General features: G+C 51.8%; 1 protein-coding gene across 1 annotated transcript in view; it reads left to right on the forward strand.

Moving 5' to 3' along the window:
- The window catches only part of LOC144762435 (dynein axonemal heavy chain 5-like), a 1,437,549-nt gene that overhangs the window by 402,166 nt on the left and 1,020,811 nt on the right, over nt 1-14,572 (forward strand). The window contains exon 27 of the mRNA XM_078647616.1: nt 613-804. Coding sequence (XP_078503742.1) covers nt 613-804 — 192 coding nt within the window. The remainder of the gene's footprint in view (nt 1-612; nt 805-14,572) is intronic.

The following is a 14,572-nucleotide window of genomic DNA, read 5'->3' on the forward strand; positions in this document are numbered from 1 at the left end:
CACTGGTCAAGCACGGCCAGATGCTTCATGACTCTAAGCATTATATTTTCATTTAATCTTTAAAACATCATATCCCCAGTTCTACTTATTTGATTTTTGTCTTTTTAGTCTTATTTTACTCATATAATAATAATATAATAATAATACTGAGCTTATAAAGCGCCTGGTTACACTAGCCAGTGTGTCCCCGCGCTGTGCCGCTGAGGAACCCATATAATGATTACATATTCTTCTAACCCTATGTGGAATCATTTTGGGATGGATTCATTGTGTTACAGTGTGTGTGTGTTTTAGAAATACTTTATGCATTGCCTCTTTAGATAAGCCTGACTACTCTGTGCCAGTATACCAAAGGGTGAGCACAGGTTATCTTCTATTGTGTATCTGGCTTACCCTGACCAGGATTGTGGTTCCTGCTTGGCATACCTCTGCCAATCAGAAACCAAATTTCTAACATTGCTGATCAGCGGCAATCATAGGACTTCTGTTTGAGCAATACAATACAGTAATTCAGTCTTCACTTCTACTCTATAATAAAGATCAATTCAAACCTTTTTCAATTCTCCCTAAATTGGCTTTTTGATAAAACCATGGATCTCTCTGGATAAGCAGCACCTGTAGTAATTGATTTTGAGCTGGCCAAGTTAGAGTCCTACACTGAGGCTTTGTTTAAGGATTTTTGCAAGGGGTTTCAGGTTTCTACAAAAGGCTTCACCTGGAAGGTGAAGCTTCAGAAGACGTTGGGAGCCTGGGCAGAGACTCAGGATGTAAGGGCTGAGGTCCCTGAGGAGGAGGAAATTGAGGGTGAGAAGGATGAGTTGATTCTGGAGTGTGCTATCAATCTAGGACTGCCCGTGGAGGAGGCCAACAACTTCCGGAAGCAGTGGTGATCCCCAGAGCATGGGGCAGTCCCCAGAGAAGCTGGCAGACAGAAGGGAGGAAAGGAAGCTAAAGCTGGAGCTTGCAAATTTGACATTGGAGAAGTAACAAGCTCTAGAGGAGAGGAGACTAACTCTTGAGGGAAATAAATTGGCCAAAGAGCTCAGTCTCAGAGAACTGGATATTAGAGCCCTACAAGTGAGGTCCAGAAGCAGTAATGGTGTCAGCATACTTGTAGGTTCTACTACTGAAGTAAGAGTCTGTATACCCAAGGATTTGATTTCCCAGTTATGTGGTGGGGATGACAGTTTGCAGCCTATGAAGTAGCTCTGAGAGATCACAAGATCCCAGAGTCCTGGGTTGGTAGCTTATGGGGGTACATGCCTACAGTGGGGAGGGACACAATTCTCACTCCAGATATGCTACACTGCACTAAAGGCCATATTGGTCAGTAAGTATGGGCTGACCCCTGAAAAGTATAGGCAATGGTTCAGGGCCAGCCACAAGATCTCATCACAGACGGGTGGATTTCTTAGATTATGCTAGCAACGCACTGAGTGGCTCGGTGAGGGGCATCAAGGGTAATGATTATTCAGGGTTATACTACTTATTTTTAAAGGAGCACACTCTTGATACTTATTTTCCAGAGCTGCACCAACACCTGGTTGATAGTAAGCTTTCTGGCCCCAGGAAGCTTGCTACGAAGGCGGACATCTGGGTCAGCACCAGAGTGTCCAGAAAGGTACCTGTGGGGACCCCAAGAAGGGTTGTTTAGTTTCCTACCAATAGAGTGAGTGGGAGGACCAGAGAGACCCAGAAAGATCTCAGGGTAAGGGAGAAGGAAAGGGTTTTCTTGACCCTTCTGAAAAGAGGGAGGGAGGTTCTGGGGGTGGTGGACGAGGGTGCCCCATTTCCAACCACACAGCTTTGATTGTTCTCAAAATGGGACTCAAGCAGAGGGACTCTATCTATCCAAAGAAATCACCCACTGATGGAAACCCTACTGGGGGGGCCAATGTGGCCTTAGGGGAAGGTAGTCCCCAGGGGCATTTACAAAAACCATGCCATGAGCTCCATCAGCTGAGAGATAGACTCAGAGAGTGAGCTGGTGGTCCCCGAGGGTGTCAGTCAGCATTTCCACTGGTTGGGATTGAATGGGGTCTTAATCATTGCTCTGAGAGATACTGGGGCTAGCCAGACCATGGTTGTGGAAGAGCTAGTCTCCCCAGAGCAGTACACTGGCCAAGTGTGTAGGGTGACTCCAGCCTATGGCCAGGACTTTTTCCACCATATGACCCAGGTGTCCCTAGAGTAGGGTGTGGTGGTGAGGTGACCCAGAGAAGGGTCATAGTTAATCCTCAGATGCATTCTGGGGAATGAGTTTCCCCTAGTGTTAGGAGAAATGGGAGGTAAAGAACCCCATTAGAGGGGCCACGGGAGGAAGGACTCACCCCTGACTCCCCTTTAGCCCAAGGGTACAGACCCCGGGTTGAAGGACCTCTTATTGATTACTGTCCCTGTAGACAGAGTTTTTCTGTGGTTGGGGACAGAAGTCAGACCCAAGGGGTGGAATGGGCCACATCACTGTATTGCCCATAGTGGTACTGTCTACCCACTGGGATGCATCTGTGAGCATATTAAGGTTAGGTGATGCACAGATGGGGTCCACAGAGGAGAAGGATTCTCCATGGATTAGCTTAGTGGCCTCAGAGAGTATAGACAGAGGGATACAACTGAGTTCAGAGAGGCATAGAACTGGCAAGAACCCTTGCAGCAGTGGGACATTGTCCATGTTCTGTCACCCAAAGCAGGGAAGTCCATTAAGATATTGATTAGTCTACTCTGGTTTTAGGCTGGAGGGGGTTGTGTTGGAAAATGGCCTTCTCTGAATGATCACCCCAAACATTTTCCCTTCCTCCTCCTCTTTTTTTTGTCAAATCTGTTTTTATTGTTATTCAAGAGTCACTTTTACATTACAAACTTCACTCATAGATATTTGATGACAGATACACAATTTTCGTAAGTACATTAGCACATGACATGTTATGATACAAGTATACCAACGTTGTACTGAATAATACAAAAGATGGTCGTCCAAAGTAGTCTGAACTATAGCTCGCCTGCCTGGGTGCAGAATCCTTGGCCATTCAAAGAGTCGGAGTGTTGGCCGCTTAAAGTTCCGTATAGTTCAGGACTGACCTTTCATCTTGAGCTTGCAAACAGATGTTATATATATGAGACAGAAAACATTAACTTTGGCAGCAGAAACCTACATTACAAACTTCACTCATAGATATTTGATGGCAGATACACAATTTTCGTAAGTACATTAGCACATGACATGTTATGATACAAGTATACCAACGTTGTTCTGAATAATACAAAAGATGGTCGTCCAAAGTAGTCTGAACTATAGCTCGCCTGCCTGGGTGCAGAATCCTAGGCCATTTAAAGAGTCGGAGTGTTGGCCGCTTAAAGTTCAGTGTATTTCAGGACTGACCTCTCATCTTGAGCTTGCAAACAGATGTTATATATATATAAAACAGAAAACATTAACTTTGGCAGCAGAAACCACACAAAGACTCCAACTCCCTTTCTTCCCCCCCTTACCACTTCCCCAGCCCTGACCCTCTATCCCCGTCCACCATTGCGCGCGCTCCTCAACTCTGGTCACATCAGTGTGTCTATCTTTATGTCTCAGAGGAGCAGGGGTTGAACATATCGGACTATCCTGGCAGGAGAACGGCTTGTGGCATGCACCCGCCCTCACGCGTGGTTTCTATCCTCCCGTTTCGCCCGTACCTCCCTCCCTGCTTGTTTGTTGTAAATACCAAGCATTTGCTCCCAATGTGCCGCTATGGGTTCCTTCCTGAGCCCCTTCGTTTCATCTCTGCGTATGGTGGCCTACTCTGCCCTGGCCCACGCCTGAAAGGAGGAGGTCCATGCCCGTGCACATGGCGGGTCATGCGCCTTCCACCTCCTTGTGTGGAGGCACTTTGCCACCACCAGCCCCAGATCTAGAAAGCAGGGATGTCACCTTATCCTTGGGTGATCGCCTGAAGTGGTGTAGGATGTACTCGGGCCAGTCAAAGGGTATGGTTCGATCCGTGCAGTTCCGTAACAGCTCGCTAACTGTTTGCCAATAGGTGCCCAGCCCCGGACAGCTCCAAAACATGTGTATGAATCCCGCCCCCTGCTCATTACACCTGGGGCAGAGTGCATCTGCATGACAGAAGTACTGGTTAATCAGCTCGGACGTGAGGTAAGCCCTATGAACAATGAAGAGCTGAATCTGGTGAAATCGCATGTTTCTGGGGATTCGGACCGGGCTTTTAAGCATCTTTTCCCATTCCTTATCTGTTAGTAACCGCCCCAGGTCCAGCTCCCCCTTGCCTCTTAGAGGGTCCAAACTAATTTCCCCATGCTCCCGTAGTAACACCGCAAACCATCGGACCAGATGTCTGCCCTTCCCCATGACGTGGAGGTACTACATGGTTAAATGTTGCCGGGGTTCCGTAGCTACATCACCCCATCTGGCCGTCAGCTGCGCTATCAGAGATCTGTGCAACAAGAACCCCCCGAAAGGGAGCACTTCCCCAGTCACCAACGTTTCATATGCCATGAGCTCCCCATCCCTGTATAAGTCACCGAGCGTGTGAATGAATGTCGGCCTCTCGCCACTCCGTGAGCATGGAGGACATGAGCACCCCCTCACCACTAGGTGAGCCCTCCAATGGTATGGCAGGCGCATAAGGGACCGTGCTGCGGGTAAGGTATAAACCTCTACGATAGCACTAGTATGCCACCTCCAAGAGGAGCGGGTCCTGGCGCTTGACCTTTGCTAGGGGGTGGAAGAGTTTGGTAATGCGCTCTAGGGAGTATGGCGGCATTGCCATGGCTGTGTCATCTCTACCCCTATCTGCCAGCCAACGAACAACCCATTGTAGCTGTGAGGTGTGTTACTAGTGCTCAAAACAAGGGGCAGCCAAATCCCCCCGATCCGTTGGCAAGAACAACTTCGCCAGCGCCAGTCTATGCCTAAAGGTGCCCCAGATGAAGTCCCGCAGGAACTTATTGAGCATAGCAAAGAAGGAAGCCGGAATAAATAACGGTAAGTTGACAAAGTAGTACTGGAGGCGGGGAAGCATAACCATTTTAGCGAGTGCCACTCTACCCGTGATGGTCAGCGGGAGTGTGCTCCAGAAGCGGATCTGCGCAGTAGGTTGTAACCGCCTCGTAGGGAAAGGTGGGTGTTGCGCCTCCCAACTGATCTGAATCCACAGGGCATTATGGTAGGAGTGTGTTCTCCCCAGGTACTCTGATTGTGCAATGAGTGGGAGCAGGGATTGGGAAGCCACTATCCTATCCAACCGGACATGCAAGTCGTGGACTGTGGAATAATAAGAGTAAAGCCTGTCCTGTGGGTATAGTGTGCGCCACAGGTCCTGCAACGCCCAGTGTGAAAGCCAATCCCTGAACGCCTGTGCATTAAACGCTACTGCTACAGCGCGGAGGGGGGGAATGACCTATCCAGGTGCATGTCTAATACTATGTTGAAATCCCCGTCAAGAAGCCAAGGAAGCCCAACATAAGGATGGAGGACCTGGGTCATCTGCGCTAGGAAGGATTGTTGATCTACATTCGGGGTATATAGTGATCCTAGTAATACCTCCTGACCATTAAGTTTCCCCCGCACTAGGGAATATCTACCCTCTTGATCCACCTTTGTTTCTTTACATATAAATGGGAAGCCTGCCCTCACCCAAATCAGAGTTCCGCGCGTTTGCGCCGAGAAGGCTGTGCCATATATGCGCCCCCTCCAGCGCCTGCGGAGTTTGTCGAGCTCTGTCTGGGTCATGTGGGCCTCTTGCAGAAGGGCAATCCCCACAGCGTGCCTCTGCAGGTAGGAAAAGACAGAGTAGCGTTTCGATGGTGTGTGCATGCCACGTATGTTCCATGTCACAACATTATTGTGCGTCATGTGGCTGGGTAAGTCGTCACAGCAATGGGGTCACTTCAGGTGGGCCGGAGTCGTGGTTGAAGGGGATCATGTCAGTGTGCTGCAACTTAAACATAGTAACAACCTCAAACAATACAACTAATGGGGCGAATCCCCGAAAGGGCATGCGTCAAAACTTCGAGTGGAACATTTATGGTAAAGAGCTAGTCCAGTGGGGGGTGTGTTATGTCATCATTGAGTCTGCTCTACACCCCTCTCTCAAGCCTCCGTACTCGCAAGAGGTGTGTATTGGGTCATAGGTTGGTCAGTCTCGCAGGAGGGGTGTGGGGCACAGCGACATAAGACAGCGACCGCAACCCCTGCGCAGCATGTCCCATCTCCTGACCAGCAAGGCATTGCAAAGTCGCACACATTAATTACATGGGATGGCAAAAGCGCCGCTAGCACATAGCACATTTCAGTAGCACATGTGCGAACATATAAGGAGGGGGGGATGGGGCTGTTGGTAGGAGGGAAGAACAGTGTGCGATATACATATGGTTGTGGGTCATGGAGATGTACAACTCAGCTCCGTTCCATCACATTATCTGGTCGGCCGTCTGGGGCGTCACCACTAGCATACTCAGGACTTCAGAGAACACAGTGGATGGTGATGATGATCCACTGGTTCCCGGGTCACTGCGTCCGTGGGTCTCCATGCGGCCATGACTGCTTGCTGCCCCAAGGGTCACCAACACCTCCAGAGCTTCCTGACGCTCCAGTCTTATCTTCTCCGGGCTGGGTGCAACTGGGCCCATCCCTGCATCCCGGCGGGCCCCTCTCTGTCTGCGCCTTTGCGATCTCCTCTCCTGCCAGCCACCATCTCCGGGCCTGAGGGCCTTGGTCCTTTCCACTGCCCCGTCTCTTCTAGCCAGTCCCAAACGTCCGATGGGGGATCGAAGAAGCGGGTCCCCTCCTTTGAGACCACCCTGAGGCCAGATGGGAACAACAGGGAGTAAGGCAAATCCAGCTCCCGCAGTTGACACTTCACTGCCATGTAAGTGCTCCTCCGTCTCTGAACTGCTGCTGTGTAGTCTTGGAAGAACATTACCCGACCATTTCCCACAGTGAGGTCGCCTAGTTTCCTGGTTTTGCGGAGTACCACATTTCTGTCCCGGTAGTTAAGGAGCTTGAAAGGGAACGGTCGGGGTTGAGCTCCCGGCTTGGGCTTCTGCGCTGGCACTCTGTGCGCCCTCTCAACCACAAACTGTGGCGATAGCACCCTCGGGGCAAGAGGTCACGCAACCAGGTCTCGACGTACTGCTCCAGATTTCTGCCCTCCTCGCCTTCTGGGAGGCCCATCACGCGGACATTGTTGCGCCGAGAGCATCCTCTATGTGGTCTTCCAGCGCATAGACTCTGTGGATCATATCTGGGAGCGCTATGGTGTGGTTTTGCACCACAGGTTGGATCTCCTGGAGTGTCTGGTTTTGTAAGGCGCACGGCTCCGCTAACTTATGGTGATCAGCATGGAGAAGGGTAAAGTCCGACATGACTTTGTCAACCAATGACTCTAAGGATTCCTTTGTTTGCTCCAGGGTGGTGCCAATCCTTTCCACCGCTGCCAGCACAGTGTCCATTTTGGCCGCAAGAGTCGCCGCCTGGGGCTCTAGGCTTCTGCTCTGGCGCCCCAGCGAATGTCCCAAACTATCGGCCCTCGGCTGCCAATTTTGTGCTTTGTCCTGCAGCCTGCCCATTACTAGTTGCCGCGCCGTTGGCATCCGCAGGCGGTCACTGATTCGGGCGAGCTTGACCAGCTGCAAGCCGCCGGAGCCCAGGCCCCTCCCAGTCCGCCGCACCGAGAAGGAGGTCTGTTGTGGCTGTCCCGCAGCAGCGCTGACGGCAAAGAGGAGCCTCCTCCGGAGTGTTCGTCATCTCTGTCAGGGACCCAACCACGCCGTATTACCCACCGGCTCTGGGGTTCGTTTAGCCTGCAGCGCACCTTCCCTGTAAAGCACCAGGGTATGCCTCAGTCTTCTACGCCAGATGCCGCACTTTCACTCTCGCCTCTCCGTCAATCATAACTCGGCTCCACCGGGCGCCTTCAGCCAGTAACCGTTGAAGCTCCACTGCGGGAAAGGTGTAGCACACCTATGACGCTCCTGGCCACTCAAGGCCCCCCCTACGCTCAGTGCACCTCCAACTCCTGGGGCACACCACCTCGGCCTCAGTCCCATCTAAAATGGCGCCACTCCCAAGACGGCACCCAAATCCCGGCACTGCAGGCTGTAACTTCGCAGGCCCTACCAACGGGCTTTCTCCCGGCGCCTCCGGAGGTTTCCATGCACAATAGTTTCACAGGACCCACGCCAGAGGCCCCCCGTCTGGCCGTTCCCCTAGGTGCAGTGCGATTCCCCGCTCACTCATAGACAGGCAAATGGGGCCTCCCCTGCACCTTGCTCCACACTCGCACGACCTGTGGCCCTTCACTATGTAGGGATGTCCCAGCCCGGATCTCCTGCCAGGTCTCACACCACGGGTGCCGCAGCACCATCTGCCAATCAAGTCAGCCCCACAGGTCTCAGGGCAGCACCAGCTTCAAGGGCCCGCCTCCTTTAACAGTCCCTCCTAGGCCTCAACTCCACAACTATCCTGTTCAGGGCCCTGGGCATGTTTGCTCTGTGGGCACTGATCGCAGGGACAGCTTAAGTCTCCGGGGGCTCCCCAGGCTCTCTTCCACCGCCTGCACTTCACTTGACAACCAAGTCATTCCATCGTACCAGCAGGCAGGGGGAGGAACAGCAGTCGGCCGCGTTAGTTTTCACAGGCCGCAGGTCGGGCCGCCTCCCTTAATATCTCAATATCGTCACGGCTTCCCTTCCGCCCCAGGCCTCACTCCTCACCTTGAAAGGCAGTCAGTCACTATGGCCGGTGAGATGGGATCCCGCAGGTCTTATCGGGCCTCCGTGCTCAGGCGGTGCAGGGCCCGGTCCTCAGCCCCCCTCTGCGAGTCCTGGGGACGACCACCCCCCCACGAGCACTGGGCTGACTGCACCGGTTTAGTACCTGCTACGCCGGTCTCCACTGTTCCGCCGCTTTCCGGCCTCCCGGTCCTCCAGTGCTGTCTTTAAGCTGCAGGGCAGGGCCTCTTCGCTGGTGCTCCGCTGCCCACTTGTGCCCGTCTCCCACCCCGGGCCGCGCTTCTCCTCGCTGGCGGCCGGTGGTTACGGGGTCCGCCAGTCCTCACTTGCACCGCACCTGATCAATCTCTCTGGGGCGTCATGGACCTCCAAGGCAGCACAGGGGCAGATCGCGGCGTCTGTAGCGATGCCCTAGCGCCGCCGCAGGCCCCGCCGACAGCCGTTGGGTCCCGGAGCACATTTCGCACCTTTCGCCACTGGCGCCGCTCTGCTCCAGCCAGACCGCTGCTCCCTCTTCTGCGCCCTCTAGACGATAACCACCGGGCTCCACAGATTCCCCGCTGCATTTCCACACCGCTCCCGCCGGCTGCAATCACAGAAGACACCTCAATAAGGTAAATGCCAGGATAATTAGGGGTCATATGTCGGAGCGTTATCAGAACGCGTCCGCCATGTTAGCTGGCTGGCCACACCCCCTTCCTCCTCCTCTTTTAGCTGAATTATTTTTGTTACCTTGTGACCCTGAGCACTTTACCCTTCCTGACAAGTGCTTGTCCAGACCTTAAAGACCTCAGAGCAATGATTAAGCCTTTTATTACACATACATCACTCCTAAGGTAGGCCCTAGGTAGCCCATACAGCAGTATGCTATGTAGGTAAAAGGTAGGACATGAACTATTAAGTTGTGCATGTCCTGGTAGTGAAAGAAACCTACATTTGTTTTTCACTTCTATGAGGCCTACTCCTCTCGTAAGTTAACAATGGGAATTCCTTAATATACTTTTAAGCTGTAATTCTTGATTAGAAAGGAGCAGCTGTGTCATGTTTTATATGATTGAAAAGCTAATGATAAATCCTCTTTACTAGTAAAGTTGGATTTAACATTACTATTTTAGAAATGCCCCAAACTGGATCACTCTCCACTAAGATAGAAACGTTTAGAAAGTGGGCATTTTTCTGCTCTGTGTCCCTGCAACCTGTCTCTTATACAGATCATGTGGTGGGTGACAGCTTCACCTTGTGCCTTCCCTCTAAATAGTCACAAACACAGGTGGGTTAGGTGTGTCTGAGTACTCATCTGCATTCTGATGGTCCGTCCTGGGCAGGAAGGAAGAGAGGAGTTGCCACTTGTACCTGAGTAGTCAGTGTCCTGTCTCCACACAAAGGGCTGATTACTCCCTACTGATAGTCTGGAGCCAAGGCTGTTAAGAAAGGACTTCTGTGCACTTCAAATACCCTTCTTGGACATCACCCCCACTTCAAAGGCACAACTGGGTATACGTACTGGGTCTCTGTCCCCTCCATACCAGACACTACTGGACCTGTGCTGGGAGGAAGGACAGCTGTGCTGCTATGAGCACTGCCACTCTGCTGGATTGCTGCTTTAAAAGAATTTCCTTTTTGCTCTGCTGCCCTCTGCCCTGATGAGGACAATCTCTCTTGAACCCAGAGTGACTCCAAGGGCTTACCCCCTGTTCTGAAGTCTCAGGGACATCAAAGACTTCCTGCAACCCTGCAACAGACCCTGGTCTCTATGATCCCAACCTGCCAAGTGATGCCAACTTGGGACCTGGGCCCTTGGAAGTGAGTTTTCTGTGCTGACCCAGGAGAATCAAAGCCTTTCCTCCTCTGCTCCTTGCAATTGGTCTTTGATGCCGGCGCATCCTCTATCCAAGGCACATCCTCAGTGGGCCAAGGCTGGTCCCTGTATCCGACCTGCACTCCATTGCTGTCGGCCTGAACTTTGGCTTTGTCCTGGTCAAGCGCAAACAGATGTTACCGGTTGGCACTTCATTACTCTAAGCACTAAGGGGCTGATTATGATGGCGGGCGGTTGTATCGTAAATCGGGACTGCCTGACAGACTGTCGACGGTCCCTACGTATGCCTTATGAATGATGCGTCCTCCACCATGGCTGTCGCAATGCCTATTTTTTTTTATTGCGACCGGTGCTGCTGCCTGCTGCACACACCATAATATAAAAAGGGGTCACTTGACATATCCCTGCACTACGTGGCAGGCACCTTGCGGTACCTGCCACATGGTGCAGGGACATGTAGGGGGGCACCATAGGTGTTTCCGTCCGGCATCACACCATCTGCCATCCTTATGTGGCGGTCCAGGTGGTTGCTATCGCGGTAAGACCGTCACCGAAAGCCTTTTAGTGGTGGTCTCGCCGCCATTGTAATCAGCCCCTATATTTTCATTTCATCTTTAAAATGAATAAATCTGGTTCTACTTATTGAATTTCTGTCGTTTTGGTCTTATTTTACTCATACAATTATTGTCTATTTTTCTAACACTGTGTGGAGTCTTTCTTTGGCGTATTCATTGTGTTACTGTGTGTGTGTGTGTTGCTGTGGGCTTCCTATGAAGAGTTGTGTAAAGTCTGCCTTCTGAGGTGAACACCATTGGAAAAAAAAATTCAAAACCTTTATTGACAAGTTGGCATTACCAAAATACAATTTTGCATCGAATCGTTCATATTAGGTCATGTGCGGAGTACATCGAAAAAAGGAAAAAACAATCAGAAATTGGCATTATCTTGTACAACACTGCAATAGCACCATTGATCAATACATAGCTGCAGGATTTAGTGACAGTACTGTAGGGGAAGGAGCAGGCCCAGCAGGGGAGAGATGGGGACAGGGAAGGAAGCAGCAACTGACCAACACCGGCGGCCGCCGTGGACGGAGTGCCGGCGGGGAGCGCAGGAGAGGCAGTATGGCTCCGATGTGGTCGGATATGAAGGTATGTCACTAGAGGGCCCCATATGTCGGGTCGGGGAGATCTTGCAGGCATAAGGTCCCAGAATTCAGATAGTAGGGTCTGGCATCTAGAAGCATCTTCAAGCCATTGGGCGAACTTGGGTGCCGGCCTACGACCCCAACACATGGACACCCTACGCCGCGCAAGGACGAGCAGCATTGCGACCAATCGGCGAGAGACATCTGGGTAAAACTTAAAGCCCAGCCCATAACGGTGGGTTGGGCTGAACCGATGTAGAGGTGATCCCAGTAATGGCGGCACTGACCTCCTGCCAGAAGTCCGACACCCTCGGGCATAACCAAGCAAGATGAGAAAAATCAGCGGAAAGCAGCGCAAGCACCTATCGTTAGGGATGAGTCCCAATTTATGTAACTGAACGGGGGTGCGATATAGCCTGTGCAAGTATTTGAAGTGTATAAGACGGAGGCGATAGTTGGGAGATAGTTTCTTCGTCTGGTTGCTGAAATAGAGCCAAGTGGCTTGGGAAATGTCCACACCGAGATCTTTGCCCCTCGCCACAGGGCGCGATCAGTGGAGATGGAGGTGGTCTACAGCGTAAGGGCGTATAATTTGGTCACCAACTTCCAGGGAGTGGGGGGCGAGTATATAAAGTCAAGAGAGGGCATCAAAGGTGGAGGTTGGGGGAACGTGGGATGTAACTCCCCACAGATAGCCTGCAGCTGATAAAAGAGCAATGTATCCATGGGACCAGAGGCGGCAGGGAGAGAATAGAACGTGTTTCCAGGGTAGAGATCCGCCAATGTCGCCAGGCCCAGGCGGGTGGCGTGTTTGGCCATGCCAGAGGGTTGGTGGGGAGGGAAGGCAGGATGACGTACAATCGGCATAGTATTAGCCAATAGCGTCGGAGCGTTGGAAAGACAATGCAGTCCCAACCAGGTCCAGCGCAAGGTCTCGACCATGTCCACCTCATCTCGTGGGCGACTGGCCGTGGCAAACAGGGCGGTGTTCAGTGGCCAAGGGGCTGCAAGGTCAGCCTCAACCACGACGTGCGGCTGGTATGGGGTGGGGTGAATCCAGAAATGTAAGAAGCTGTCCTGAGCACTTAAGACATAAATCTTAAAATTTGGAGTGCCCATGCCACCAACCGACATGGGCAGAGTAAGGATATCTTATGCAATCCAGGGTTGTTTGCCAGCCCAGACAAGTGATATCATCAGGGAACAGATCTTACGAAAGAAATGGGCAGTTAGAGGTATGGGTCTAGTCAAAAAGAGGTAAAGAAATGGCAATGGCTATACGACCAGCCAGTGACAGGGGGAGCCGGTTCCAGTGAGGTATTTTGCACTCGAGCCAGTTCACCGCACGACCAAGTTGGCCCTCCAAAGGTCATCCAAGTCCCTGCTCAGCCAAATACCTAGATAGCGAGTGGGGCCAGAAGCCCATACAAAAGGAAAGTCCGGGGTGAATGGCCTGGTGGCATCAGTATGAGGGAATAGAACTGACTTACTCCAGTTCACCTGTATGCCGGAGAATCCACTAAACCGTATTATCTGGGCACAAAGGGACTGAGATTTTCTTGGGGGTGATGGACATACAATGTAATATCATCCACATACATGGAGACCAAAAGGGTGCGGGCCGAAAAGCTGATGCCCTTCTGAGTGTGGTGTTGCCGGAGTTTGGCAGCGAGATGCTCCATCGCAATGGCAAAGAGCATAGGAGAGAGTGGGCACCCCTGTCGGGTGCCACGTTCAATCGGAATGGACTCGGAGATTTGTCCATTGATCCGAAGGCGGGCGGAAGGGCGGGTATGGAGGAGTAAAATGTTACAAACAAAGATGTTGCTGAAGCTGAGGCGCAGTAGAAGAAAGAATAAAAGGGCCACTCCAGGGCGTCGAATGCCTAGGTGGCATCGAGAAGAGCAGCCACTGCAGGGAGGCTAGGATTAATCTGATGAAGGACAGAGAATATGGTCCGGAGGTCGTGGGATGTGGCGTGGCCAGGAATGAAACCGGACTGGTCAGGGAGGGCGATGAGGTGCATGAGAAGGAGAAGACGAGAGGCTAATAACTTTGCGAAAATGTTATTGTCCGTATTAATTAAAGAGAGGGGGACGATAGGAATTGCGGCTATCAGAAGGTTTAAGTAAAAGCGTTATCATTGCCTCACGGAGTGATGGCGGGAGGAGACCATTTTCGAAGGAGTCGTTGTACATGGCGGCCAAATGCGGCATCAGAAGTGGAGCAAAGGCCTTATAGAAGGAGGCGGGGAGGCCTTCTAATCCAGGGGCCTTGTCACCAGGCAAGCTGTTAATAGCAGCGAGTATTTCTTCTTTAGAGAACAACTCGTCTAGTAATTTACGATGATAGTTTTCAAGCCAAACAAGTGCAAGGGTGTCAAAATATTGGTTGAAGTCCTCCCGTGAAGTGGTGGAGCCTGCAGTGTAGAGTTGCGTGTAATAATCTATAAAGCGCGTCTTAATTTCCTCAAGGGAGGTGGTTCTAGTTGGGCCGCCGTCCCGAAGTGCCATGACATACGATGCAGCACGGGGGGGGCGAAGGAGGTTGGCCAGGTTCTTGCCAGGCTGATCACCCTCACCAAAACGGCGAGCCCTGGCCTCTCTGCCAAGGAAGGAGAGTTCCCTATCTACCTCCTCAGCAAATTCAGAATGATTTTTGCGCAGGTGAGCTAGAGACTCAGAGCTGGGGTGGGTTGCGCCGCGAAAAGTGAGGAAGGCGAAGACTAAGCTGGACTGGCGCGTAGTCAGAAAGAGTGCGCACCATATTGTTAACGGAAGTTAGCCAGGTGAGGATGTCAAGGGAGGTGATCCAAAGATCAATACAGGACCAGCAGCCATGGGCACCAGTGACGCTAGTTCCCTTCC

This window comes from Lissotriton helveticus, chromosome 6, assembly GCF_964261635.1.
Source record: "Lissotriton helveticus chromosome 6, aLisHel1.1, whole genome shotgun sequence".
Lineage (NCBI taxonomy): Eukaryota > Metazoa > Chordata > Amphibia > Caudata > Salamandridae > Lissotriton > Lissotriton helveticus.